The 26,831-nt window shown below is 51.8% G+C and overlaps 1 protein-coding gene and 1 pseudogene across 8 annotated transcripts in view; one reads left to right on the top strand and one right to left on the bottom strand.

The window, feature by feature from the left end:
- ZC3H4 (zinc finger CCCH-type containing 4) overlaps positions 1–26,457 on the bottom strand; it is a 41,875-nt gene extending 15,418 nt beyond the window's left edge. For 2 of the 8 annotated variants that reach the window (XM_059666030.1, XM_059666038.1), the window contains exons 1-10: positions 24,776–24,928; positions 9,217–9,436; positions 8,828–8,938; positions 6,518–6,740; positions 5,141–5,319; positions 4,366–4,462; positions 4,118–4,257; positions 2,715–2,822; positions 892–1,003; positions 239–348 (exon numbers count right to left, since the gene is read on the bottom strand). In XM_059666030.1, coding sequence (XP_059522013.1) covers positions 239–348; positions 892–1,003; positions 2,715–2,822; positions 4,118–4,257; positions 4,366–4,462; positions 5,141–5,319; positions 6,518–6,740; positions 8,828–8,938; positions 9,217–9,436; positions 24,776–24,789 — 1,314 coding nt within the window. In that variant the 5' untranslated portion in view covers positions 24,790–24,928. Of the gene's footprint in view, positions 1–238; positions 349–891; positions 1,004–2,714; positions 2,823–4,117; positions 4,258–4,365; positions 4,463–5,140; positions 5,320–6,517; positions 6,741–8,827; positions 8,939–9,216; positions 9,437–23,324; positions 23,524–23,619; positions 23,682–24,775; positions 24,929–25,040; positions 25,198–25,329; positions 25,776–26,339 lie in introns of those variants that run through there. The other 6 variants (XM_059666033.1, XM_059666032.1, XM_059666035.1 and 3 more) reach the window with 6 other exon arrangements.
- LOC132217170 (cytochrome c oxidase subunit 7B, mitochondrial-like) lies at positions 17,210–17,450 on the top strand (annotated as a pseudogene).
- Positions 26,458–26,831: the final 374 nt, after the last annotated feature.

Below are 26,831 nucleotides of genomic sequence, written 5' to 3'. Positions count from 1 at the left end.
TGCAGCCGCCCCAGCGACAACCGCCCCGGCTGGAGATAAGATGCACGCGTGACCGCCTCCACTCTCTCTGCAGGCGAGAACACAGCCCCCATGTCTTCCTTAAAATGGCCCCGCTCCAGATCAATGCAACTGGGAACTCTGGTCCTGCAGAGGCCAGCGGGCGGCTGCAGAGCCAAGTGAACAGAAGGCCCAGCTCCCGGTTCCTGTCAGCTGTGGCGGCCGACCCCCCAGACCTTACCTTATCCAAGAGCTCTCTTGTCTCCTCGGTCAGAGGGTCGTGGGAAAACATGCAGTCGTCACCATTGATGCAGTTCCCAGTCGTGTGGTATAACTTACACGGAAAATCGCGTTCACGGCAAATTAAGGCAAATGCTTCACCTCACGGAACCCACCCGAGGGCAGGACCCGACCCCGTGTTTTGGAGATGAGGAAACTGGAGCCCAGAGAGGTGAGGGGACTTGCTCAGGGTGGCACAGTGGTGAGACCCCAGTTCTCAGACTCTTGCCTCAGAGTGCTTCCCGCCCGACCACGCTGGCCTCGGGGCTGTGTCCTCGAATCCTCACTCAGCAGGAATAGGGAAGTTCAAAGACGTACCCAAGGTTACACAGCCAGTTGGAGAGTCTCAGAAAGATAACAGGCACTGGCATAGGCCAGTCCCAAGAGTATATGTAAAGAGAACATATTAACGTGTGTGCCTCAGTTTACTCATCTGCAGAATGGGAACAGCAGGCCCGTCATAGGACAGATGTGAGGGTTAAGTGAGATGCAGATGCACTGAAAGCTCGACACTGCCCTGGCAGGGTGAGAGGAAGCGCAGTGGAGGTCAGCTGTTACTACCGACAAGGAGAGCTCCGCCCCTCAATCAGAGCAGATGCGGGCGCCAAAGGATATCGTGCATGTAGGGGCAGTTCTCGGCTTTGGCACAAAACCCGGTGATGTAAAACTTGCACAGCTCTCGCTTCTTTGGTAGCTCGATGTCATGGCTGAAGTTACAGTGGTCTCCCTGGAAGAGGCAACGGAAAGGTTGGGCGGTGGTACCGGAAGCCCTTGCTGATGCTTCTCCAAGAAAACGCTCCTCTGTCACCGCTGACGCACAGAGGGACCCGCGACAGAATGAAGCCCCTTCCCTCAGGGAGAGGCAGGTTTCCCACCAGCCTCACACTGCGGACCACGTGTGCGCTCCCCTGGGGCCCCTGCCTCCCCCTCCCACAGCCGCCTTCCTCCCGTCTCTATTCCTTGCCTTTCACTGCCTCCTTCTAACTCTCCTCTTTCCTTCCCTTCTTTCTCTTATCTCCTATTTTTCACTATTTACTGCATGACAATCAGTGTCCAGTCCCATGCTTTCTCCTAACAGAACCCCCGTTCTGTTTGAGGAAGAATGTGCCCAGCTAAAAATATTCCACTTCCCAGCTTCCCTTCAAGTTCTGGCCACAGGTGTAGGCAAAAGTCCCTACAAGACAACACTGCCTCAATTTTTAAAAAATCTCACCACCTATTTTTCTTCCTCTAGCCTTTAGACGCGATGCCTGGAGAACATCGGCCACTGTGCAACCGTGGAGACAAAAGCCACATGCTCAAGCACGGCAAAATGAAGCCGAGGAAGGAGCGTGGTCCCGCAGCGTGCCGCCGACCACTGCGCAAGCCTGGTACTGTCTGCCCACCCCTGCACTATTCTGCGGGACAAACGCCTATGCGCTTAAGCTAGTGGAGTTGTGTTTTCGTTGTTTGCACTATGACACAATCCAAACAAAACAACACCAAGGTAAACTAAAGATAGAAATGGTTGTATACGTGTTTCAAAAGTCTTATTCTCAGGAATGCCTATTCGTTTTCCTTTGTTTATATGTATTATGAGCTTCTAAAAATAATATGAATTGACTGTAATAAGGAATATTTTACATACGCACGCACACTTATTGGAAGTACACATTTTTCTAGACATATACAAGGTGCGGTATTTCCTGGGTGCATGTTTCCCAGTATCTGTCCACTGACGCTAAATGTGGGGGAAAAAGCTGGCTGACAGCCTTAGCCAGTTTGGCTAAGTAGATAGAGCATTGGCCTGCGGACTAAAGGGTCCTGGGTTCCATTCCAGCAAGGGCACATGCCCGGGTTGTGGGCTTGATCCCCAGTAGGGGGTGTGCAGGAGGCAGTCAAACAATCATTCTCTCTCATCATTGATGTTTCTATCTCTCTCTTCCTCTCCATTCCTCTCTCAATAAAAATATATTTTAAAAATTAAAAGAAAAAAGCTGGCTGACTAACATTGGGTTATATTGTTTCCTTCAGAATTCTGTGGCCGCTGGTGCATCTTGTGGCATTCAATTCTGCTGTGAAGTTCAAGGCTGGCCTGATTCCTGCCCCTCCTTTCCTATGGATGTCTTAAAGTTCAGTAACTAACCAGAGTATGTACATCCCTGCATTAGCGTCAATCTTAATACAACATTTGAGGCCGTACAGATTTGTTGAGAACTTTGGCCAAAAATATCCTCCCCAAACCAGAAAAACCCAGATGTCCTGCTGCTCCGGCCCTCAGTCCCTCTGAGAAGAGAACCGAGTCTTCCAGGCCCCAGAGGCACCTCACCTCTCGGTAGTCAACCGCTCCCACCAGCACCGGCCCTGCCCAATGAGGTGGCCTCCAGAGCATGCCCAGGACCCCCGTGTCCTCTGGGAGGTTGCGCCCTGCTCAGCACCCAGATCCTTTGACCCCTTACCCATGTGCACCGTCCCTCCACGAAGTATTTGCAGATGACTTTGCCTTTCTTGTCAGACTGTTGATGGGGCTTGTCATGGTCACGGCTCCGGTAGCTTCCGCCGCCATCCTGTCAGGGACACAGAACACAGAGTGTGAATGTAACTAACGGAATGAGAAGCGAGGGCGGTGAGGGCCCCGCGGGTCAGGTGGAGGCCATCTGAGTGAAGAGTAACAGGAGTTGCCTAGCAGCCAGTTGCATCTGACACCGAGGCCACAGGAGTCCGAGCCCACAGTATGGAGTGCTGCTTGGAGAAGCAAAGCTCTGGCACCTGGAGCTGTTGGCCATGGAGACTCGCACACACACTTGTGCAGGAACACATCCACCTCCTGGAGGCAGAGGCACGTGCCTTCCTGTAAAACCCTCCAGGGATAACTGACTGGGCCACCTAGAACGTTCCAAGTCTTAGAGACTTGTTCGGGGTGACTGCAGGTGCTACGAAGACGTGGTTTTAAAAAACAGAAGGTCTTGCCGAAACCGGTTTGGCTCAGTGGATAGAGCGTCGGCCTGCGGACTGAAGGGTCCCAGGTTTGATTCCGGTCAAGGGCATGTACCTGGGTTGCGGGCATGTCCCCAGTGGGTGTGCAGGAGGCAGCTGATGGATGTTTCTCTCTCATCGATGTTTCTAACTCTCTATCTCTCTCTCTTCCTCTCTGTAAAAAATCAATAAAATATATTTAAAAAAAAAATAAAATAAATAAAAATAAAAAACAGAGGGTCTTGCCGAAACCGGTTTGGCTCAGTGGATAGAGCATCGGCCTGCGGACTAAAAGGTCCCAGGTTCGATTCCGGTCAAGGGCATGTACCTGGGTTGTGGGCACATCCCCGGTGGGGGATGTGCAGGAGGCAGCTGATCGATGTTTCTCTCTCATCGATGTTTCTGACTCTCTATCTCTCTCCCTTCCTCTCTGTAAAAAATCAATAAAATATAAAAATAAATAAATAAATAAAAAATAAAAAACAGAGGGTCTTACCCTGGCCAGTGATGCTCAATGGTTGGAGCGTTGACCAGCACACCGAAAGGTCGCCAGTTTGATTCCCAGTCAAGGGCATGTACTAGGGTTGCAGGTTCAATCCCCAGGCCCTGGTTGGGGTGCGTGTGGGAGGCAACCAACCAATATGTCTCTCTCACATCGATGTTTCTCCCCCCACCTTGTAAAAATCAATGGGGAAAAAAATATCCTCGGGTGAGATTAACATTAACATCGCTATGAGAGATGATTAGTGCTTACTGGCCCTATGGGGAACGGCTACTGGGAGCAGGGGGCCAGGGTCAGCCTCAGAAGACAACTCATTAAAGAGAAAAAAATATCCAGGGAGGGGCCTTGGGTAAGACATCAGATCAGAATGAAGAGTTGACTCACGCCCATGTCATCATCATAGAAGTCGTCATCATCGTTCATCCCGCCCTTGTTCATCCCTCCTCGGCTGCCACCTCGACCTCGGCCACGGCCCATCCCTTTGCCTCGGCCTCGGGAACCCCGGCCACGGCCTCGATTTAACCCTGCGGAGGAGAGAAATGGCATCAGCCACGGCCTGTCCCCAGAACCCAACTCCAACAGCTGCCAGAGGGAGCCCCACCAACTCGTCCACTTCTGGGCCCCCTGCCCACCTCGTCCTCGGCTATCCTTGGACCGGCGGTACTGGTTTAGCTCCTTGGAATAGTCGTCGTAATCCTCGTCTCCCATTGGCTCCTCACTTTCTCCATACTGCGATTTCAGAAAGAGGAAAGGTGTCACATGGGGAACAATGAACACGGTCCCTAAGTATACATTTTGCCCCCTTTGCCTTTTGGTTTCAAGGACAACCTCAGGCTCAGAACAGCAGGTGAGAAATCTGGGCCTCAGGCCTGTGTCCCCTCCTCACGTGACCCAGCCTGAGCATGGGTGGTCTTAATCCTTTCTGTGCAGTCGTCAGTCTTAAAACTCCCACCCCCTGGGCAAATCCATCAGGGCACCTCTGTACACAATGGACAGCTGTGCCGCTGTAACAGGACTGCACAGAAAGGTCTCGGCAGGGACACGGCATGAGTGTGGCAGTTCTCTGCGAGAGAGGAGTGTGCCCGCGCGCAAGCACACAGCACAGCGAGTAAATAAGCCCCCAGCTGCAAAGGCCTAAAACGTTTCCAGAGCCACTCGGGAACCTTGTCTCCAGGGACGGGAATTAAGTCGCTGGAAGAAAATGTAATTTTCACAGCTCACCCTTTGGTATCTGTTCAGTTTGAATCATACGAAAGTTTTTTCAATGTCAAAATCATACAGGAACATTTAAAACACATACGCCTGCCTGTCGCCTGATGCTTGCTTTCCTTAGCCTTACAGGCCACCCCCCACAGGACACGCAGCCCACCAGCCATTCCCCAGTTCCCGGGCAGTAGAAAACCTTACATCCATCTCATCTTCATAAAAGTCGTCTTCGTCTTCTGGGTGGTCTCCCATGGAGCCTCTGCCCCTGCCTCGGCCGCCCCGGCCCATGCCTCGGCCCCGAGACCCTCCGCGGCTTCCTCGGCCCCGGTAGCCCCTGCCACGGCCTCGACTGCCTGCACGGTGATTCAGAAAGTGAACGCCTGAGCGGGAGTAGACCCCACCAACAAGAGAGATGTTAACCCATTGTATGCCCAAGGTCAATCATTTCACCTTCCTCTCCTCCTCCAAGAAGCCTTCCCAGCTTCCCCAGGCAGACTAATGGTTCCCCTGGGCCCCTCGATGAGGTGCCTCAGCATTGCAGGCACATGACTGCTACAGCACTCACTACACTGAAAGCTGCACTGTACGATATGGTAGCCACCAGCCTCATGTGGCTTCTGAGCACCGGAAACGGGGCTGACCAAACCAAGGAGATGCCGTGAGGGTAAAGCACGTGTGGACTGCAAAGACTCAGTGGGGAAAGAAGAGGGAATGTAAAATATCACATCTGCCTAGTTTGCAAACGTTGTTGAAATAAGCTTTTGAATGTATAAGGTAAATAAAATATATTGCTAAAATTCATTTCATCTATTTGCTTTTACTTTTTAACGGTGACTACTAGAAAACTAAGTCACATGGTGGCTTGCGTTCTGCTTCTACAGGACAGCACTAATCTAGAATCTCCCCAAAGAGCAAGGCCTGTCCAGGGAGGTGTCCATGAAAGACGGCTGAAAAAAAGAAGGGCTAGACGGCCACTCAAACAACAAGCTGGGCCTTAGGCGGGGATACGAACCTCTGAGCTAGAAGGTTCTGGAAGCCCCCTTGGGGTGGAAAATCTCACTGGCAGGAGATGGTTCTAAGAGGGTAGGCTGGGCCTCTGGTGCTCTGCCCTCCCCTCCCATCCTTCTAACTGCCAGAGTTCAAGGTTCAGAGGTGTGGCCGGCCCACAGGCTGCAGACACACCTTGTCAGGTGATATGAGCTGAGGGTGGGGGAGGGGGCTGCTGAGGGCTGTGGCATCCAACTGCCAGGCACCCTGGCCCAGGTGTGAGACGCCGTCCCTGTCCCTCTTCTTTCCCCTCACTGCGGACCAGGAAGTGAGTTTTCCCTCTCCCTGCCTCATACCAGCCTGGCTCCATCCCAACCAGGGCCTCAGCGCTGGCCTTCTGCTCACATGGCTAACTCCCCCAAACCTTTCCTTCCGTACGTATCTCAGCCCTAAACGACCGCCCGTCTCTGGTCCTGGACTGGAGGCTCCGTGAGCACAGAGACAACCAGGCCTGTCCCACTCTGCACCGCCCCTCCAGCCCCCGGCCCCAGGTCTGCTCAGACACCCTGGAGCAGAAGCTCGGGGTCTCACCTCGGCCCCGACTGCTGCCCTCCTTGGCACGCCGGTACTGGTTCAGCTCTTTGGTGAAGTCGTCGTAGTCCTCCTTGCCCATATCCTCTTCCTCGTCGCCCTCATACTCCCCGTACTGCTCGTTATCATAGTCGTCGTACATGCCGTAGCCTTTGCTGTCCATCTTGGAGTAGGACTTCTTGGGCAGGGACGTGCTGTGTGACGGGGGGTACTGCTGGTGGGACTGCCAGGGAGAGGAGGGTGAGCAGGCCCCAGGGCCTTGGGTGCAGACCGCCAAGACCCTCACTATCCCTGGGAGAATACCATCCTCGACCTCCTGGGGGACTGGTCCCCACCTAAGTGAGATCTAGGCAGTAGGCCCAGATGTTTCTGTTCTTCAGAAAGGGCCACAGCTTGAAAGAAAATGGAGAACGGACCCACAATCCCTGAAGAACAAGGGAGAAAGTGTGTGTGTGTGGGGGGGGGGGGGGGGATAGGGGTTATGTCCCAGGGCTATAGCGCAATCTCGTTTGGGGAGGAGGCCTGGTAGGCAGAAGGGGTGCTTCCTGGTCAAAAGTCTCCTGGGGTCTTGGAATTCAATTAATTACCTGCTTGGCAACCAAACTAGAAAGCCATTTCAAATGATGCTTTCCAAAGTGTGCTGGTGCCAGCAGATACTGGATCAAGTTAAATATATATTTTATATATCACACACACACACAAATGGAAGCCAGCAAAATGTCCTCAGGCAATGAATGGATAAACCAACTGTGGCACATCCAGACAATGGAGCATTTATTATTCAGCAATTTAAAAAAAATGAGCTATGGAGCTATGAAAAACAGAGGAACCGTCAACTATGCTGCTAATTGAAAAAAGCCAATCTGAAAAGGCCACAAACTGTACGGGCCTGACTGACATTCTGGGAAAGGCAAACCTCTAGAGACGGTAAAAAGACTGGTGGGTGCTAGGGGCTCAGGGAGGAGGAAAGCAGAGGGGATTCTTAGGGAGTTGAGACTATTTCATATGATAGTGCATGGTGAATACATACTCTATACATTTGTTAAAACCCAAAGAACTATAAAACCCTAACGTAAAGGTATGAACTCTAATAATGAGTCAATATTGGCTCCTCAATTACAACAAATGTATCAACCACATTAATGCAAGATGTTAAAAACAGGAGAAACGGGGTGGAATAAGGAGGGAGTTGTACTATCTGCTTAATTTTCTATGAACCTAAAACTGCTTTAAAAAAGTCTATTAATTTAAATAACCCACACTCATTATAAAAAAAAAAAGAGAGAGAGAAAATACAAAACATAGTTAGCTAGACATACACAACTACTTTAGCAGATCTTAAAATGCCCCAACACCAGCTCCCAATTAAAGCTCACAGTGTTTCCTCCCTTCCCTGCCTCCCTCAGGGTTACAGTCTGAATCTCCGTTAGAGCAATGTCAACTACGCCTGACAATAAAGTGTCTGTAATAATGGATGGTGCTGAGTCACATGATAACTGGGGCATCTTTAAGAGCTACTAGCTTTGAAAGTATTTTTAAAAATCAAAACTCAAAAAGCTATGTTGATGTTTTTTCTTATCAGTTTTGCTGGGGGGGCAGATAGCATACTAACTGAATAGATAATTTAACTTTATGTTTGCTTAAGGTCAGAGATGCAATTTATTCTTATAACCATTTCATTCTCTTGCTCATTTTCCACAAAAGTCATTTCTGAACAGTGTCAAACAGTCAGCTATGACGGGGACAAGTCAGCATCTTTCTCGGGGATAGGGGACAGGAGACACACGGCAAAGGCCACAGGAAAAGGCGGCATCGAGAAGTGCTGACAGCATGGCTTAGAGATCAGTCACGCACTGGGTTCAAACCCCCATCCCTGCGCTTCAGGGCTGTGAAACCTGGCTGACGTTTCTAAGTCTCGGTTTTCTCACCTGTAAAATGGGGATAAAGACAACACCTAATCTGCCCAGCTGGCGTGGCTCAGTGGTGGAGTGTCGACCTATAAACCAGGAGGTCATGGTTCAAATCCAGGTCAGAGCACATGACTGGGTTGCAGGCTTGATCCCCAGTAGGGGATGTGCAGGAGGCAACCAATCGATGATTCTCTCTCATTATTGATGATTCTATCTCTTTCACTTTCCCTTCCTCTCTAAAATCAATAAAAATACATTAAATATATAGAGAGAGACAACACCTAATCTTGCAAGGTTAAAATCCATGTCAAGTGCCATGCAAGAATGCCCAGCAGAGGGCAAGGTGCTTAGTACAGCACAGCAGGTTTACTCCACGGAGCCCCGGCCAGCAGTCACTCACCGGCACGTACGGGGGGCTGTACTCTCTGTACTTGCGGTGCCCCTTCTCGCTGGGGCTGAAATCGGAGTCATCAGAGAAGTCGGAGAAATCATCGCTGGAGGATGCATGGCGCTGCAATGACAGGGGAAGTGGACTTAGCGATTCTGCTGCAGGCCGGTCACTCTGGCAGTCAGCCCCGGGGAAAGCACTGCTGGAATGTGCCGGAAGGGCTCTGTGCTCTCCGTGAAACACCTTACCTACGGGCATTTAGCAGCAATGGAGCATGAGCTATTGATCCAATTTGAGGACGGAAAAAACAACACTATTAGGAGTGCTCTTTGGCCTGACAAGACAAGCTCAGCCCCTGGGGCTCTCCGCCAGGCCCAGGCCCGTGAAGCCTCCGGACCTACCTTGTGCTTAGATTTCCTCCTCTTTTTCGATCTTCTCTTCTCTTTCTCCCGCTCTTTCTTCCGCTTCCGTTTCAGCCTCCTGTGAGACTTTTCCTCGTCCGAATCGCTGTGGTGCTTCTCCCCTTTTTCTTTCCGGCTCCTCTCAGGGCCTCCAGGGGTGTCCTGGGTCTCCTCTGCCCCATCATCCTCCAGTTCACCTTCTTCCAACTCACCATCTTCCCTAAAACCAACCCCAAAGCCAGCATGAACACAGGTTTGAGAGGAACACAGGCCCGAGGGCTCTGGGCCGGCCAGGGCTGGCAGGAATGGAGGGCCTGACTGCCGTGAGAGAGACCTGGAATCCCTGCCAGAGGCCTTGGCGGGACCTGGGGTCCACTGCCCCCCATCCCACCCCGCCCGCCTCCTAAAGGACTGCATCTGCTCTCAGCTGTCCTGCCTAGGGCTGGGGCTGCGGCTGGGGGAGGGGACAGGGACCGACGCGGTGGGAGCAGTATTTCCCAAGCTGTTCCCTAGGACTAGAATTCTAAGAAGAAAAGTGACGAGGTTCTGTGGTCAAGTTAGTTGAGGGAATCCCCACCTTGGGGAACCACAATGCTTAATGCTGTAACAGAAGTTCCCACAAGTCCTACAGTCAAGAAACCTGTACATCTTGGCTTCAGGGCACTTCTGAGATGCACTTGACCATAGAGGCTGCTTCTGCCACGGAACACGGACCAGCATCCCTCCCAGGCGCAGTGGCCTGGGGTCGCCACTGGGCCCCAGAGCTATGGATGTGCCCTGTGCGCTGAGGGTGGTAGCTGTGCACAGCGGAGAGAAGGCCATGCTTCTGATCCAGGGGTGGCCTGCAGATTCCTGGGCCCTACCCACAGGCAGGCCCGAGGAAACACTAGTGACAGGCTCTGGGGTCTGGCCCACACCCTCAGCTCCATGGCTTTGGGCTGGAGGCAGGGGGGGACTGAGTGGCTAAAAGGTGTGAGGGGAAGGGTCCCAGGCCCCCAGACCCCCTGTGAGGTCCTCACATGACAGCAGTCAGAGCGCCTGCAGAGGGGTCAGCCCCCACCTGCAGCTCACCCTGTTTCCCAGCTGACTTGCCTCACTTCTGGGTATCCTTCTGGCCCCCCCAGTCTAGATTTTCTAACTTTTCCACTCCCCCCAATACCACCCTACCCTAGTTATTAAAAAACAGAAGCGTTCTCCTGACATGACAGATGCTGCGAACAGGACTCTAAATGTCTAAATATCTATGGGGTATGGGGTGGGAGGGTTGGGGATAAATAGGGTTAAGAAAGGAATAGCTGGGAAAAGAATCCAGTTTTTGAGCCAAACCCACAGACACAGTACTCACAAGCACAGAAGCTGGTTTTTAAAAAATAAATGGAAATTAAAAATTTTTTAAATGTTCTCAAAGTTCCTCATGCATGACATGGAAAAGTATGTATGAGGGCATAAAAAAATGACTTCTTTATCAATTAAACAGGACCCAAACCAAATGAAGATAACAGAGCAATGTAATGAAGGGACCCAAAAGGCTACCGAAGGGAACTAATCTGGGCAGAAAAGGCCTCGGCCGCTCAGATGGGCCCAGGGTTGGGGTGGAGATAAGCTCATCAGGCAGCTGGCCCGGGAGCGCTCGGCTCTCTCAGGCTTTGTGGGGAAACAGCGAACTGACGACTTCTCCGAGGACCTTCACAGACCTTCCACTGTGCCGCTCCCTTTGTCTGCCTTGGTGCTGCTCCCTAAACATCAAAACCGTCAAGAAGGGCTGTGTACACTCTCATTCCCAGTTCAGAGGGGTCAGATCAGCTTACAACAAGTGGCCCAGCCCCACCAGATACCCCAGCAGAGGTCAAGGGCAGCTCTCAAACACAGAATGCTAGACACAAAACTTGAATGTTTCAAAGGAAACAACACAGAGAGATGACCCATGTGCTTCTCATGTTGTTTCCTTGTAAAGGGCCAGGTTGCCCTGGGCTGGCCCCACAGGAAGACGCCCAGTAAACTTTGGAGAAGGCAGCATTCCTGACAAGTGAGGCACCTTCCGGCTGGGGTGTGGCCCACAGAACGAGGGGTGGCACCAAGCAAAGATCTCCCCGGACGAAGGCAATTCTGCTGGAATGGCCTCACCCACAGCAAAAGTGCCACTTGACTGGGGAAACTGGTTTTGGCCAGCTCACCAACCCAAGGGAGACACTGTTATTCAATGGCATGGCCAATTCCTGCTGTCTGGAGTTGGGGAAGTCACTGGGAGAGTGGTTGCTGGAGACAAGAAGATGTGTGCCTGAGGGGAACACTGGGGCGGGCCAGGTGACCTCACCTCAGAAGAAATACCGGGAGAGCCAGACTGACTAGACAGGCAGACACACAAGGGAGCTGGGGAAGGCCCAGAGACAGATCGGAGAGGTAGAGGCTGGTATCCACGAAGAAAAGTTATAAAGAGCATCCCTCTCAACACTTTAGTCTGGAAAGGAAAAAGCTGAGAGGGACACGGGCATGAAGTACCCAGAATCCCAGGACAGGGATGGAGGGAACATAGTTCGAGAAGAACTGCCTAGGCTCCTAGAAGTCCAGATAAAAGACATAAAGCCCAGGACTGCCAACAGCAAAAGAGCTTTCCGGAACCAGGAGAAAGCCCGCGGAGCAGAAGGGATAGTGGGACGCCATCACCCTTTGATTTCAAATAGGAGGGAGAGTAGGTGAGGGGGGACTAGTGGAGGTCAGACAGGCGGGGGTGACACGAAAAGCACCAGAACTGACTTGTTTCCCGCCCCTAAGCCCGCTGTTCTTCCTGATCAGTGAGGCAGAAGGGGAGACCTCTCATCCGCCGCCTACTTCGTGCCACAAACATTTCTGAGCACCTTCTCTGTGCCGGGTCCTTGAGCACCTCCTTTTCTGCATTCTCCAAATAGGAAAAGATACAAATTACAAGAAATCCAGTCCACAAGGCAGCCTCTGTGATACAGGCCTCTGGCAGCTGAGCCAGGGTGGCTGGCACCTCCCGACACGCTCTCACCCGTGCCCGCTCCTGGGCAAGGACCCCGGGCGCAGCAGGCGAAGGTCTTGCCCAGGGTCAGCTGAGGCCTCCATCCCTATCCTGCTGCTGCACATTGATTTAGACCAAGGCACAGGCTGCTCTACATCTGTCACCTGCGGGTGGGACCGCAAAAGACCACCCAAGCAGCTCCAAAGCCTTTGCCATCATCAGGAATGACTGCAGAAGCAAGCCTTCCACATGCCAAAGGACTTACCCAGGCAGGTGCACGCCACAGACTTTCAGCCAAGGAGTTCTCTGCATTATCTGCACGAACAGCCCCCATCATATCTGGGCTGAGAAACTACCATAAGGACTTTTTCACACAATGTTTTACAAAACGGGTAGTGAATACTGGAACCTTTGTTTCCTTAGATTTGGGAGAAGTTGAAAAATAAATAGGATTTTTAAAAATCTCTGGTGATTTGTGAAGGGGAACAGGATACTGGAGGGGACACTGGGACAATCACGTTCGATTGGCCACTGCGCATTCTCAGTGCCATCTGGCCGCCCCATGCTCTCAAAACTCCTCAGAGCCCTAGGCAAACTTCTGTTCACCTGAGAGGATGCCCTCTGCTAACAATGGGGAGTCCCAGCTAAAGGTCCTGCATGCATACGGGGCCTATTTCCTTCGGACTGTTCAACAGAGAGAAAATCAAACCAAGTGGGACAGGTAGAACCCTGAGGGCCACCGGAAGGACTGCACAGAGCAGTCTCCACAAAACAGCAACCAGGTTTCAGCAGCGCCACTTCACAGGCTGCCAGCAAAATCCACGTCAGAGCGGGATTAAATACCGAGGGAGCACGCTTAATAGACTGTGACATAATCCCCCAAGAAAAGTGGGGGAAGCCCCGCTGCGCTAATCATTTCAATCAAGCTCTCTTGAGACCAGCATGCAGGAGGAACCCTGCAGCGCTCGGCCTGGGCAGAGACCACCTTATTCCCAGAGCAACGCCCCAGGACGGCTGCAGCAGGGCCGACCGCCCTGCCGGAGCCATCAGGGACAGGAAGCCAGCCGTGCCTGCAACAGGCGCCTGGGAGGCCCTGGGAAGAAGTCACCACCTTGCCTAGAGTCAGATCTGCCTTGCAACTCCTAGACTAAACTTCCGGGGCATTTACGTTTCCATTAGCAGAGCTGGTGACAGCCAGCTCCTCCTCTCAGGTCAAAGACTATACCTGGATGCCCCTTCAGCCACAGGACAGAGAAGCATGTTGGGTTCAAACACATACCATGGGCTTGGCAAAGACAGTACTTTTTCCGAGTTTCAAAGTAGGCTGGCCCCACCTACCAGCCTACAGATTTGGGCATCTGGCTTTTTTTCTGCAGACCAAGTAACTCAACTAGCTCTTCCTCTTCCCCAGAGTATACTCTTGGTATACATAACCCCAGCCTTGGTTTTCTCATCTGTAGAATGGGATAACTATAATACCCACCTCAAGGGGTTAAAGGAGATAATATGGACAAAGCCCTTGACATGGAGGCAGGCACAGAGTAAGTATCAGACAAACAGTAGCTACTGGTTTTAAGAACCAGCTAGCATGAATGTACCTCTGCAGAGATTAACTCTACATTACTGGCTGAATGCTCACTGGGAAGCATTTCTCTAAGGAAAAGCTGCAGACCACTTCCCCTTGGGACCACTAACTGCTGGCCAACAAGGTCGCAACTTCTCTTGATCCAATCCCATCCTCTCCTAACAAATCCTGGTGAAACTGACAAATGGACATCTCCCCTTTTCAGCTCTAGTCTAGGCGGTACCAGAGAGTAATAACCAAGTGGCTGACCAGGAGGGAAAGGCACAGGGAGAGCTGAGCCCTGGGGAGAAGGGACAAGGTGCCTCACACAAATAAAGCTCGGCAACATGGAAATTCTCCAGTCGAGAGGGACGGAAGTTCAAAGGGGCTTGGGCTTGTGAATCCACCTGGCTTAGAGAGGAGGAGGGGGGGAGGGAGGAGGGGGGAGGGGGGAGGGGGGAGAGGGGAGGGAGAGAGAGAGAGAGAGAGAGAGAGAGAGAGAGAGAGAGAACAACGAAGATGGAAACTCATGGGAGCAGTGGCTATTACCTGAAGATCATGAGAGCCCTTGACAAGAGACGGCTAGGTTAATGTGAAGGTCAGGGTTATGACCATTAACTGCCCAAACTCTCAACAAATTGCCTGGGTAGGCTCTGAATGACCCATTAACTAGGGACAAAATTACGAAAATTACAAGGAAGCTCTGCCTCTTCAAATGTCTAAGGAACCCCAAGGCCGACGCTGTGGGACAGTCGTTTACTAGGACCGAAGGCTTCCTTTTAGAAAATTGGCTCAGGGCTCGTGCCTGAGACCTCAGAAGGCCGAGACCTGCCCTTGATTTAAGACATGAAACAGCCCTCGGGAGGGGAACCTCACTGAGGGATTTTCAGAGGCAGGAAATTCTTGAAATAAACCTTTGGGTCTTGCACATGTTTTTCAGTGTCCTTACAACCTAGGTTCATCGACCAGAAATCAAGAGCAAATGGGCTCTGTTCCTCTCTTTCCTTCAACACTCCCAGTTGTGGTCATAACTGGCTCTGTGACATCGCACTATTTCCACGGTAACACGCTCACATCACGGATGCCCCCGGGGCCGTAAGCACAGACCAATGACAGAAGAGAAGCCCAACCGCCAGCAACCCGGGTCACCAGCTCGCCGAACGCCTCGCTTCAACAAGAGCAGGGCAGCCTGCCCGGTGCCAGGACCCAGACAGGACCACACCTACTGCCAAAAGTCAATGTGGGGGAAGTTGGAGAAATCCGACCCCGGACTGGGTATCTGAAATATTAATGAATGTTAATTTTGTTAGGTATGATTATGGTGAAACGAGGTAAGATCTGGGAACTGCTTTAAACTATGCAAGGGAGATGGAGGTAGGTGAGATGAACCCAAACTGGCAGAACGTATATCGTCGGTCAAACTGGGTGGTGGGTATATGGTGATCTATGATACTATGTTCTTTTCTCTTGATTGTTAGAAAATTTCCATAATAAAAAGCTTTAAAAGATGCCCTAAGAAGGGACCATCTCAGCAAGGTAACGGGAGTATCAAGGTCGTAGGAAGTTAAATTTCCAGCAGAGAGCTGGAGTCCTGGGTGGGCGGGCCTCACCTCTCTGCCCTGGTTTCCTTAACTACAACATCTGCCTGGGTACCTCAGAGTCTTATAAAGTCCAGTGCCTAAACCCTACCTAATACATGACAGAATGTGGGTAAACATTTGTTGAATGAATGCCTGAATGCATTAGTGCAGCAGGAAGTATTCATTCCAAACATTCTGTAGCAGCAATTTCCATGCAGGCACCAGGCGGCTGAGCTCTCCCCCCTTTACCGAGCTCACTCTGAAACCCATTAACAAACCTATTCCACGGTGATTCATTTACTCTGTCCAATTTACAGAAAAGCTCACTGAGGCTCAGAGATGGGAAGAAATGTCACCCATAGGATCAAAGCAGGAAGAAGCAGAACCGGAGCCAGAATCTAGGACTTTCTAACTCCAGGCCCAGTTCTTAACTGCTACCCTTGAAACAATTAGAAATTACCTGAAGAAGAGTAATTTACTAATCAGGCCAACTGATAAAACAACTCCTCCCCTAAACTTTATAACTGAGTTGGAAAAAGTAAGACAGAAAACTTCCTAAATAAAAGTGTTCCAAGAAATGCCAAAGGGAGGTACTAAGTAAGACATTGGGCAAGTTCCTTATACACTCTGTTGCTCCCCTTCCAACTGCGAAGGGAAGGCAGTGGTGGGGCCCCGGATGGATGGAATTCCTGTGGGAAGAATTCCCTGAGACCACAACCTAGCCCAGAACAAATGCTTCAGAGTAAGAACTATCCCTACGCAAAGACACGAGGCCAATACGGTCCTTGCAACCATCGAGTGCGGGGACTGGAACATTAAAAAATCTGACCGAAGACACTGGAATAGTTAAGGGAATAAGAAGTACACAGAAAGGCCCAAGGAATCCTAGTGAAAAACCAGTGGGAGCCTAACCAATGGGCACAGACAACGGGGGTGCGGGCAGGAGCGGGGGGGGGGGGGGGGGGGTGAGGGCAGGAGCGGGGGGGGGGGTGAGGGCAGGAGCGGGGGGGTGAGGGCAGGAGCGGGGGAGTGCGAGGGCAGGGGGGGGTGAGGGCAGGAGCGGGGGGGGGGGTGAGGGCAGGAGCGGGGGGGTGAGGGCAGGAGTGGGGGGATAAGGATACATATGTAATGCCTTAATCAATAAAGAAATTAAAAAACAAAAGAAACAAATGAGACTTATCCAAAGACGGACAGGAAGCAATGAGAATCCAAGGGAAAGAAATTCAAAGTCCCCTAAATGCCAGAAGGAATGCTTCACCCCCAAGTGAGTGTCCGCACTGGGGTTCATCGGAGCACACAACCCACTTCAACAGAACATTTCTGCAGAGCTTCAAACAGGCTGACCAAGGAAAAGCCCGGCCTGCTAGAAGGATCTTAAGAGTCAGTGTCACAGTCTTTGCCTGAGTAGCTGGTTTCCACTCCCACTCGTTCTCTCGTTCTGAAAACAGCTCATGTGCTTGATAAAGGTCTCTCTCTGATCCAAGTTTCTCCAGACAATCAACCTCTGAAATCTGCTTCTCAGCAACAAAGAGTTTCTTAACCTCCTCACGCCAACGATGCTTCAGATTGCTTCAAGCTGGAAAGATGCTGGTTGGCGTCCAAGGACAAGCGATGTCTATCATTCCAGAGAGGAAAATCTAACCAGGACTTGTGAACTAGGACTTCTCCTTGTTTATAATCTTCTCAGAGGAATCAATGTGGTTTCATTCAACCAAGACAAAGTATTAACATTTTTCTACTAAAAGATACCAGGCCTATGACTTCATACACCACTAAAGAATTCCTTATGAAGGACTGCACTTGGTTCTTTGCAAGGGTACTTGATGCGAATTTCCAACAACCCGCAGCTGCAGTTCTGACAGCTTCACGATGATTCTATTGGCCAAAAATGCACTAAGTCGTCTCCCAGTTTGAAACATTCAGCAGATAATGGCAAGGCAGATCCCCAGAAATGAATACCAGATTTCCATGACAAATATAGTAACGACGTGTTAGCTAGTGAAGCCACTTTCTGTACTGCTACATGGACATATACAGCCACACAAATTGGAACAGAATGGAACCTGTCCCTGTTGGCAGAGTCACCCCAAAGAAATGGAGACATCTGTAATCATCCCAGCTGGTGTAATAATGAACTGTCTCAAAACCAGCTCCTAATTGATGCCAAGTGAAAGCACTGTGTACCATTAAAATATGGGACGATTAAAGAAATTTAGTACATTTGAAACCTTTAAAGAACTTTTTAACTGCAATTATCTGTATACAGCTATTAACTTTTGGTCACCTGTGGGCTCCTGGAGGGCTGAGAAGAAAGAGGCTGGCAGTCACTCCCAAGTTTCCTAAGCCCAGCACAGGGCCAGGTACAGACTGGGCAGGTGCCGGGAATGGATTCTACACACACACAGCATCAGTCTCAGCATCCCACACCCTCTTTGTCAATGTCATCAACATAGACACTGGGCCATGTCTCAGGCAGCAACCTGCATCACTCAAAACTCTCACGAAGCCATTGAGGGGTTGTCTTTAGTTGCAAACTCATTCACCAAGTGTTAGTGGAGCTTCCTGATAGGCCAGAGAGTGAGTAATGATAAACCATCCGTGATGGGTGTATCCAGGGAACAGATACAAGTGGCCACCAGTGGCCCCTCCACCCCAGGGATCCCGCCTGCCTCTGTTGCTGAGGCTGCGGTTCCCAGGATTGTTCTGGTGTCCTGAGCAATGGCAGGGCCTGGAATCCCAAGGAAACCTAAGCCCTGGTGTCTGCTAGGAAAATGAGGAGGGCAATTCTCCAAGCCACCTGCAACAGACAGTTAGCCAAGTGACACTGGCGTCTGGGCCCAGCTCCCTCGGGTCAGGCTATGTGGGAAAGTTAGCTGCGATCCACTTCGACACCGGGCCTCGAGAGTCTCCAGTTCCTTCTAATGAATGAAAATCCCTTCAATTTAAAGGCTCGAAAGCCCAGGCTTGGGTGTCTACATCCATTGGGAGGAGTGGAACGTGGATGCGGGAACCACAGCAGGTCCCAGAAGGGCAGTAGCACACCCCATTCTCTCTGGGGCCAATTTTAAAGGGAATTCCTGTATTCCTTTCCCATTCTTTTCCACCACCTCCACCCCCACAACAAAAATGAGGACCACAGCTGCTGTGCAGACGGACCAGGCACTGGGCACATTATACCAGTGCAGGGGCCAGAGATTAAATAAATACTTTAGGTTTGGCAGTTTCTGTCCCAACTACTCAATTCTGCTGTTTAGCACAAAAGCAGACACAGAAGACAGAAATGAATAGGTGTAGCTGTGTTCCAATAAAACTTTACTTACAACAGGGTGGGTGGGCTGGCTTTGGCCAGAGAGCCACAGTTTGTCCCATCCTATTCTATGTGCAGTGGTTCTCAAACCTTGACTTTGACCCACATCTCCTCTACATTTCTCTCAAAAGTTTCACGAAGTCACCTTGAACCTTTGCTGTACTCTGCTTTTTCTACCCTCTTCCATTTCATTTTTCAAAAGTAGGAGACAAGTCAACAAATGGGCATCGCATCCCACTGATGGCTGCATGCTGCAGCTGGAAAAATACCATCCAAGATCCAGGACAGCGTATTCAGTATAGAGCTCAGCGCAGGCCGCAGGGTTCTAACTCTCCCCCACACCCACCAGCTCTGTGACCTTGGACAAGTGGCTTCAGCTCTGTTTCAGTTTCTCAGCAGACAGCTGGCGTGAGCCAATGCAGACGCGCTCAGAGGGCCCCCAGCAGGGCATGAGGATCTTCACGTGACAGTTCGGCACCGTCACACCTGTGGGAGGGCCAGGAAGCTGACAGACTGAGGAGTCTCTTCCAGCCTGAGCCCCACATTCCTGGCCTTTCCCCACTTCCCACCCTCCCTCCACCAGAAGAGGATGGCGCGAGCGGGCAGCAGCCATGCTGTATTCGGCTTTATGGCTTTGGGAGTTTCTGGGACAAGGGAACCAGGTGCTGAGCTTGCTGCTGAGCCAAGGTTTCTCTGATGGATCTGCCCGTGACCTAGCTACAGAGTGTCTGACCTTACAACTCATTTCTAAGGCATTTATCTTGCAGCTGGGTACTGGGAGCTACAGAAATAGCAGCCACTCCTTACTGTGGCCAGAAGCTGCAGAAGGTAGGTCAGGCACGGCAAGGAAATCTGAGGCCTGTTAAAGGCAGTACCAACCTCCGCCCAACTCTAAATAAAGTCCAAGGAGAGAAGAGCTCCTCGCACCTGCCAAAAACTTTTCTGCTCCAAGAAAAGCACGGGACAAGCCTGGCTGCAGAATGGACGAACAAAACCTTAACTGACTCAGCCGAGTTACCACGGGGTGGACGAATCCGAGAGCTGGGACAGTCCTGGCTCGTTTCTCTAAGAGGCCCTGGAGAGGGTAAAGGACTTGCTCAAGGTGATGTGACTACCTAACAGCAAAAGATGAACACAGGAAGGTAGTCAGCATGAGCTTTAGACAGCATGACTGTTCTAGCATCTATAATAAGGACATGATGCAAGCAAGAAATGCCCTAAGATGGCTCCCACTTAGTTTCAACCCCGATCAGCTCCTTGCCGTTGAATAAGCTGACCAGAAACCTACAAAGAGGAAGACAAGACTTCCCTCAAGAACACAGATGTTATTCTGACTTCTGTTTACCCACCGGCCTGCAAATTCTATTGACAATTTTTCTCTAGTAGGGACAGCAGGGAGACAAAGGAACCAAGACTCACTGAATGCCAGGCATTGCGTGGGTGTCCTGCACATGCCCATTTGACGGCAATGACCCGAGCAGTGGGCGTTATCTGTGCCCACCATACACTGCAGGAGGGCTTATCTGCCTCCAAAGCCCACACTGCTCTTTCATACCCTGCTGCCCCTCCATGTTTGGAAGATGTCACCGCTTGCCTTACAAATAAGAGAGCTGAGTCACCAACAGACACATATGAAATGACCAAAAAACACACAAGATCCTCTATCCAGAGCAATTTGGCCAGGAGAAGGCCAAATCACCTCTAAGCAAATGACCTCTGTTCTGCTAAAAAATTATTCCAGCAGCAGGATGTGATGACGTTCATCTTGCCATCAACTGAGTCAGAATGTATTTAAACACTGCCCATGTAACCCCGTATCGTCACTAAATGGAAAACACACACACCGCACAGCCTTCAAAACGGCATCTTTGTGAACTACCCAAAGCAAAACAGGTCTGCAGCGAAGACGAGGCCGACATGTAGAAACCCAAATCCATGAAACCTGCTCCCCCGACGTCTCACCTTAATTTATCCAAATGAACCTCAGATGCCGCGCAGACAATGAGGCAGCTTTTCCGCTCTTTCCATTAGGTTTTAATTATGAAACCAGCCTCAAACCACTTATTCTGACGGGATCCCCTCCACCTACAAGCAGACTGCTGCTACGGGTCCTTGAATCAGCTTATTAAATACCAACTGCCAGAAATCTCAGAATCCATCCTTTTCTCTCCTCCTTAGGTCAGAAACGTTGCCACGGGACACGCAAATGCCTTGCTCGTTTAGAAACTTAGCGGTTTCGTTATTTGCTCTGAATTATTTTCTGTCACTCAACCTCCGAACCTGGGTCAGAACCACTCCCTCTGGTACGAGAAGGTATCCGCAGGCACCAGAATTAGGTGGTCTGGAACAGGGCATTCACAGAGGCCTGGCAATCGTTTCAGTAGCAATTTTCACCATCGACGTATTGACTGCATCTGGATCTGGCCTATCCAAGACGGTTCTGGGACGCGATAGCCGCAAAAATGTTAACGGGATAAGGCAACCCTGAGACATCCGTTTCCCTTCTAGCAGCAAAGGGAAAAGATCTAAGAGAAAGGAGCAGAGGTCGAGGCATTATTAAAGAGAAACCGGCCCAATACAAAAACTGTCCATATTCAACTGGACAGGAGCAGACAAATTCAGTCAACCATTCATCTCTAACTTGCCAGGGACGCAACACCTGGGAAAGCCTTCATTTCCCCGGGTGCCAAGTTTTCCCTGGGGAACAGCCTTCCCGGCGAAGGAAAGGCCACCTTTGTGGCTTCAGAAAGTAGCTCTATGTAAAAACAAAATGCTGGCTTCTCAAGATCAAAAAATTGAATGAAACCCTATCTGGGAGACAGGACAGAATGTGAAATAGAAAGCCCTTTTGGGGGGAATTCTATTATTTTCTTTTGAAGAGCAAATTTGAGGGGAATAAGAAAAACAGGGGCTTTAAGGACCAGAATATCCATGTTTCCCTGGTCGCAATGATTTTTATTCTACTGGGAGATTTTTAACTGCTTTCAGAGTAAACCTCTCCCCAGAGAATACAAAATTTTACAAGTGTATGAGAGTTGCCGTTAAATCAGGTATTCTGAGTGACACCCTTTTCTTTTTCTTTTTTTTTTTTTGCAACATCCATTAATTTGAATTTTAACTAATACCGGTACATCAGTTTTGGGAAGAAAAAAGGCAGTACTGTGACATTTCAAAAACAAAGGCTACCCAAATAGTCTGGCGTAATTACTGGGGTTTCTTGGGTTTGATACATGAGATTCCTTTGAGGATGTTAAAAACAACAAACCCTTGTGTGGATATGCCTGAGCGCTTTTTAAATGTTTAGGGAAATGTTTTTAAATGCGATATAGGATTGCTCCTATTTCCTTAACATTTCAAAGTAAAGTTACATTAGCATCCCTCTGCAACTTAGTAGGTCCTGAACCTTGGAAGGTTCGTCTATAGCACCGGGTTTCTGCACTGGGCGCCTGGAGGAGGAATTTCACCAAGGAGGGGAAACTTTAAATGCAATTCATTTTCGGCGGACCTTGCGCCCTGGAGAGTGTGTTCAGTTTGTGCTTCAGACATCTTTTTTTTTTTTTTTTTTTGCAGGACACTGTACTGTGTGGACATTTCTTTCTCCCACAATAGACTTTACACACCTAAGGTCGTCACTTCCCAGCAGTTAGGTTGTGAACACAATGAGAGGAAGAACAAGTGGCCCACGGAATTGCAATTTACATGTTTCCTCATCTGAACGCAGTGAACTGTCTCTTCTCCCAAGAACGGAAAAAAAGGAAACCCGATCTTTGGGAGTGGAAGAGGGCTGTGTGTTCAAAAGCTTTCTCGACCCAGGTATGTCAGGGACCGAAAGTTGGACAAGAGGGAAAACAGAACTTCACCGTGTTTTGTCTTTTAACGGGAGAACTTATGCTTGTAAAACACACCAGAAGTACAGTGTTCGGTTCTGCAAGTCATTTCTGTCGCTGTTTTTTCCTTGTACACGTAGAGAAGGGGGGCTGGGGGCTGAGGGAAGTGTTCTCTCCACCATGACTGGGCGTGTAACACGTTGGCATCAACTTTTCACGATCAGGCATGTGCTTTCGAACAAAGAACAGTGGAGACCAGGGTATTGACACTTTACAGATTTGGTGCTTCAACAGTACTTTACAAATGACTTGCTTAATTTCAACGTCCACCACCATAAGAGACATTGGAGTAAAATGAGAAAATGGGGTCTACTTGAACCACAGTCTTTTGGGGGGCCGTGGGGCAAAGGGGAGGGAGAGCATTTAACTTGAATGCAGGTATCATAACCCAAATTCAGTAACTCTGTCTCCGACAAATGGGACTGGGAGTGTCCACTTTCTTCAAAGATGAGGGCTGGAGACAAAGCAGTGAATTGAAATGACAAGAAGGTATACCGTACCAAGGGCTTGAAAACATACATAGGGGCCTTTTACTTAGGTTTTTGTCATGTTACAGTAGCACTTTTTTTTTTCTTTTTTAGAAAACTGTGTACGTCATATTTTTAAAAATTAAACATCGAAAGGATGTGCAAACTATAAAAAAGGGCTCAACCGGGCTAGAATCCTGATTTGAACATACCAATTCACTCTCTCAAGCATCACTTTGATCTAAAGGCGAGGAGGAAGGCAGGCAGGAGAGGGACGAAGAAGAGGGAGATAATTGAATTACTCAATAAAAGAGGCTACTTACCATCCCAACCCATTGTAAGACATACACTTCTGACATAAGAGAGCTCCTGAGAGGTCGAGTAAAGCCTGTGAGCACCTCTGAGTAATGCACCTGCCCCCGAGGGGGCCCGGAAGCCCAGCGCGGGCTGAGCTGAGCTGAGCGGAACAGACCTTTGCTAATCTATTTCCTGGAACTGGAGTCAGGCTGCGATGGGCTGCGATTCCCAGGACGGTACATTTAATTAGAACAAAACAGAACCAAACAAAAAAAAACAAAACCAAAAAAAAAAAAAAAAAACATGGTTGTAAAAGCTCACCAAACTGCTGCACTTGTGTCTCTGAATGTGGGTGGCATTTCTTTTAAAAGGCAAAGTGTGGTCTGTGGAGGAGAAAGGGGAGGGGAGGTGGGAGTGGGGGGCAGGGAAGCCCTCGCTGACACCCCTGCCTGCGGGGGGGGGGGGGGGTAGGGTGCCCGCGGGCCCGGCCGGGCAGCGCCTGCACAGCATCTGCCAGGGCGCCTCTTCCTTCCCACCCCCCCACCCCGCACCCCAGCCTCGCTGCAGCCCTCCTTCCATCTCCAACCCACTCTCTACCCCGCTCCCCACCCCGCGCTGAGGCCGGGGGCCCGGGGCGAGGGGCGCGCGGCGCCGGCCCGGGGTCCCCCCTCCAGGGAAGGGCGCGGGGCGAGCCCCCTTCGCACTCAACACACGGGAGGGGGCGCCCCCTTCGCTCCGAAACACGGCCCCGGGGACGCTCCTTTCGGCTCCCGGAAGGGAGGGCGCCGCTTTTCAGCCCCAAAGAAGGAGCGAACCCCGGAGAGCAAGAGGGGGCCGACTTCCTCTTCCCCTCCAAGGCAGGGCAGCCAAGCCTCTCCCACTGCCCCCCAAAAAGCCCGCATCACCTACCTAAAAAAAGAAAAGAAAAAAAAAGGGCAAGGAGCCCTCCCTTTAGAGAAAAAACAAGGGGCAGGGTCTTCTTCCCCCCAAAACGGGCAGGGACTTCCATCCAAGGGGCTAGAGGTCCCCCCACCTTTTTGCCCTCCAGGGAACACCTAGGAAACACCTCCCGCCAAAAAGGGGGGGAAAAAACCAGTGCAAGGGGCCCCCCATGTCAGGACCCCCCCAGGAGGAGGGTGGGAAAGGGACTGGACGAACCCCCACTTTCTGCCTCCTACGAACGCTGGGCTACCTCTCCAAGCAGGACAGGGCGCGCCTCCCCCGGGAGAAAGGATACCGCCGGGGGCTGGGGGGCCCCCAACTCCACACCCCTCCGCGCGGGGCTGCGGCTCGAGGTCTCCCCCGAAAAGGGGACCGGGGGGCCCCTCCCCCATCCCCTTCCCTGAAGCCAGGCGGCCGGCAGGCGGGCCCGGGGCTGCCAGCTCCGGGCGCAAGGGCAGCCCGGACCCCCCGTGGGCCTCCGGCGCCCCCTCCCCGGGGCGGGCGGGCGCGGGGGGTCCGGGGGGCGCCTCCTCACCTTCCCCTCAGCATGGCGCCCAAAAAAGACAGAGCGAGAGCGAGGGAGAGCGGGCGAACGCCGCGAGGGGGGGGACACGCATGAGGCCGGGAGAGAAAGCAAGCGAGAAAGAGCGAGCGAGCGAGAGACACCCACCGACCCCGCCCTTCCTCCTCCTCCTCCTCCTCCTCCTCCGCGGCCCGGCCCAACATGGCGGCCGCCCCCCTTCCTCCTCCTCCTCCTCCTCCCCCCGGGGACGCTGCCCCGGCCGGGCCGGGGGCCTGACCTGTCGTCAGGGAGCGGGAGGCGGTGGAGGAGGTGCGGGGCGGCCGGGCAGGCGTCGGGGGAACACGGAGGAGGCGAAGGCGTTGATGGCGGCGATGGCGGCGGCGGCGATTCTGATGGCGGCGGCGGGGGGGTCCCGGGCGCGGCCTCCATCGTTCCTTTGGGGGGAGGGGGGTGTTAATGCACGAAAAAGGACTGCTTGGGCTTGGGCGTGGCGGGAGGGGGCACACTTCAGCTCTGCGGGCTCCTGACGGGAACGGGGCTAGTATTTTTTTCGATTTCGGAATCACCTCTGCGCCGACCTCCGCGTCAGCCGCGCGGCCTAGGCCTCGGCGGGCCGCTCGCCGCCTGCTTTCTCCGCAGCTCGTCCCCGGGGTCACTCGCTCACGGGCGCGGGGCCCTCATCTGGGCGAGACGCCCCCCCCCACGCCCCCCAACACACACACACACACACCCGCGGACTCGGGAGTGGGACCCCGGAGTACAAGGAGACTGGTGGGTGGTTGGGTGTAATTAGCGCGGGCCGCGCGCGATTGAGCAAGCGAGGGGGAAGGGGGGAAGAGGAGAGCGAGCGAGGGGGGGTTAAGAAGAGAAGGGTTTTAGGGAGAAGAGAAACGGGCCGCGGAGACGGGCCGACTGTCTGTCTGTCTGTCTGCCCGCCCTCGGTGCCCCGGCTGTCCGGCCCCCGCCGCAGTCAGAAATTCACACAAAATGGCGGCGTGGCCTGGACAGACTGAGAGGCTGAGGCGGGAGGAAGGGCGAGGTGGGAGGGGGAACTGAGAGGCGGAGGCCGCGTCACGTGGCGGAGAGGGGGCGGTACAGGCCCCTTTCCCGAAAGGGCGGCGGAAAGAGCCGAGAGGCCGAGGGAAGGCGGAAAGAGCCGAAAGGCGCTGAGCGGGAGACAGGGAGAGGCGGAAAGTGTCGAAGATGATTATTGGGGTGGGGCTAGAGAAAAAAGTGGGAGGTCCCTGAGAGCCGGAAACAGCCGAAGCGAATCGGGACTGGGAAACAAGGAACTGAGGCGATCCGGAAAGAGCCGAAGGCGGCGTCGGGGTGGGTGGCAGGAGACGGAAACAGCCGAAAGAGGCGGTGCGCGGGTAATGAGATTTAGAAGGAAGGAGCTGAAGGGCTGGCTAGGGAGGCGATTAATTAAGAGAGTAAACGATTTCTGAGTAATTCGCCCGAGAAGCAGCAGGAAGAACCGAAAATTGCTAGCTTGAGGGAAAGCGGGAAGAGTAGAAAGTTTTAGGTGGGAGGATGGGAGGGGAGGAAATCGGGCTACGGAGAGGAAAAAAATAACCTAAAGCCGGAGGCCGGGTGCTGGAGTTGTAGGTTTCCGGAGAATGGGAAGATGGAGCCAGGCAAGCCGGGAGATGATGTCATTAGGGACCTCGGTCAATGACGTCATCCCTGGGCGGTGCAAGAGGGGCGGGCTTTGGTGGAGTTTTACAACCTAATTAGTAGCTAGAAGGCTCTCAAATGCTGACTTGGAAGTACTAAACGGATTCGGAACAGTATAACGTAAAACTCTTTAACCCTCATAACTATACTCAGGACAGATAATATTATTCCCATTTAATGGGTACAGACTGAACGTGGCTCAACGTTATAGGATTAGGCATAAGCATCACAATTTTTTTTTTTTTAATCGGCGCTGGCATTCCGTTGCCTCTTGCGGGCTTACGGGTAGTCTATGGACCTCTGGTAAACAATAGGAAGCGTACACCCTGGGGATTTATAGAAAGTCAAGACCTCTTGTTCTGAGAATTAGCTCTTGGATTATTCGTGGGTT

Source organism: Myotis daubentonii, chromosome 15, assembly GCF_963259705.1.
Source record: "Myotis daubentonii chromosome 15, mMyoDau2.1, whole genome shotgun sequence".
NCBI lineage: Eukaryota > Metazoa > Chordata > Mammalia > Chiroptera > Vespertilionidae > Myotis > Myotis daubentonii.
This window is presented reverse-complemented; position numbering and strand designations above follow the sequence as displayed.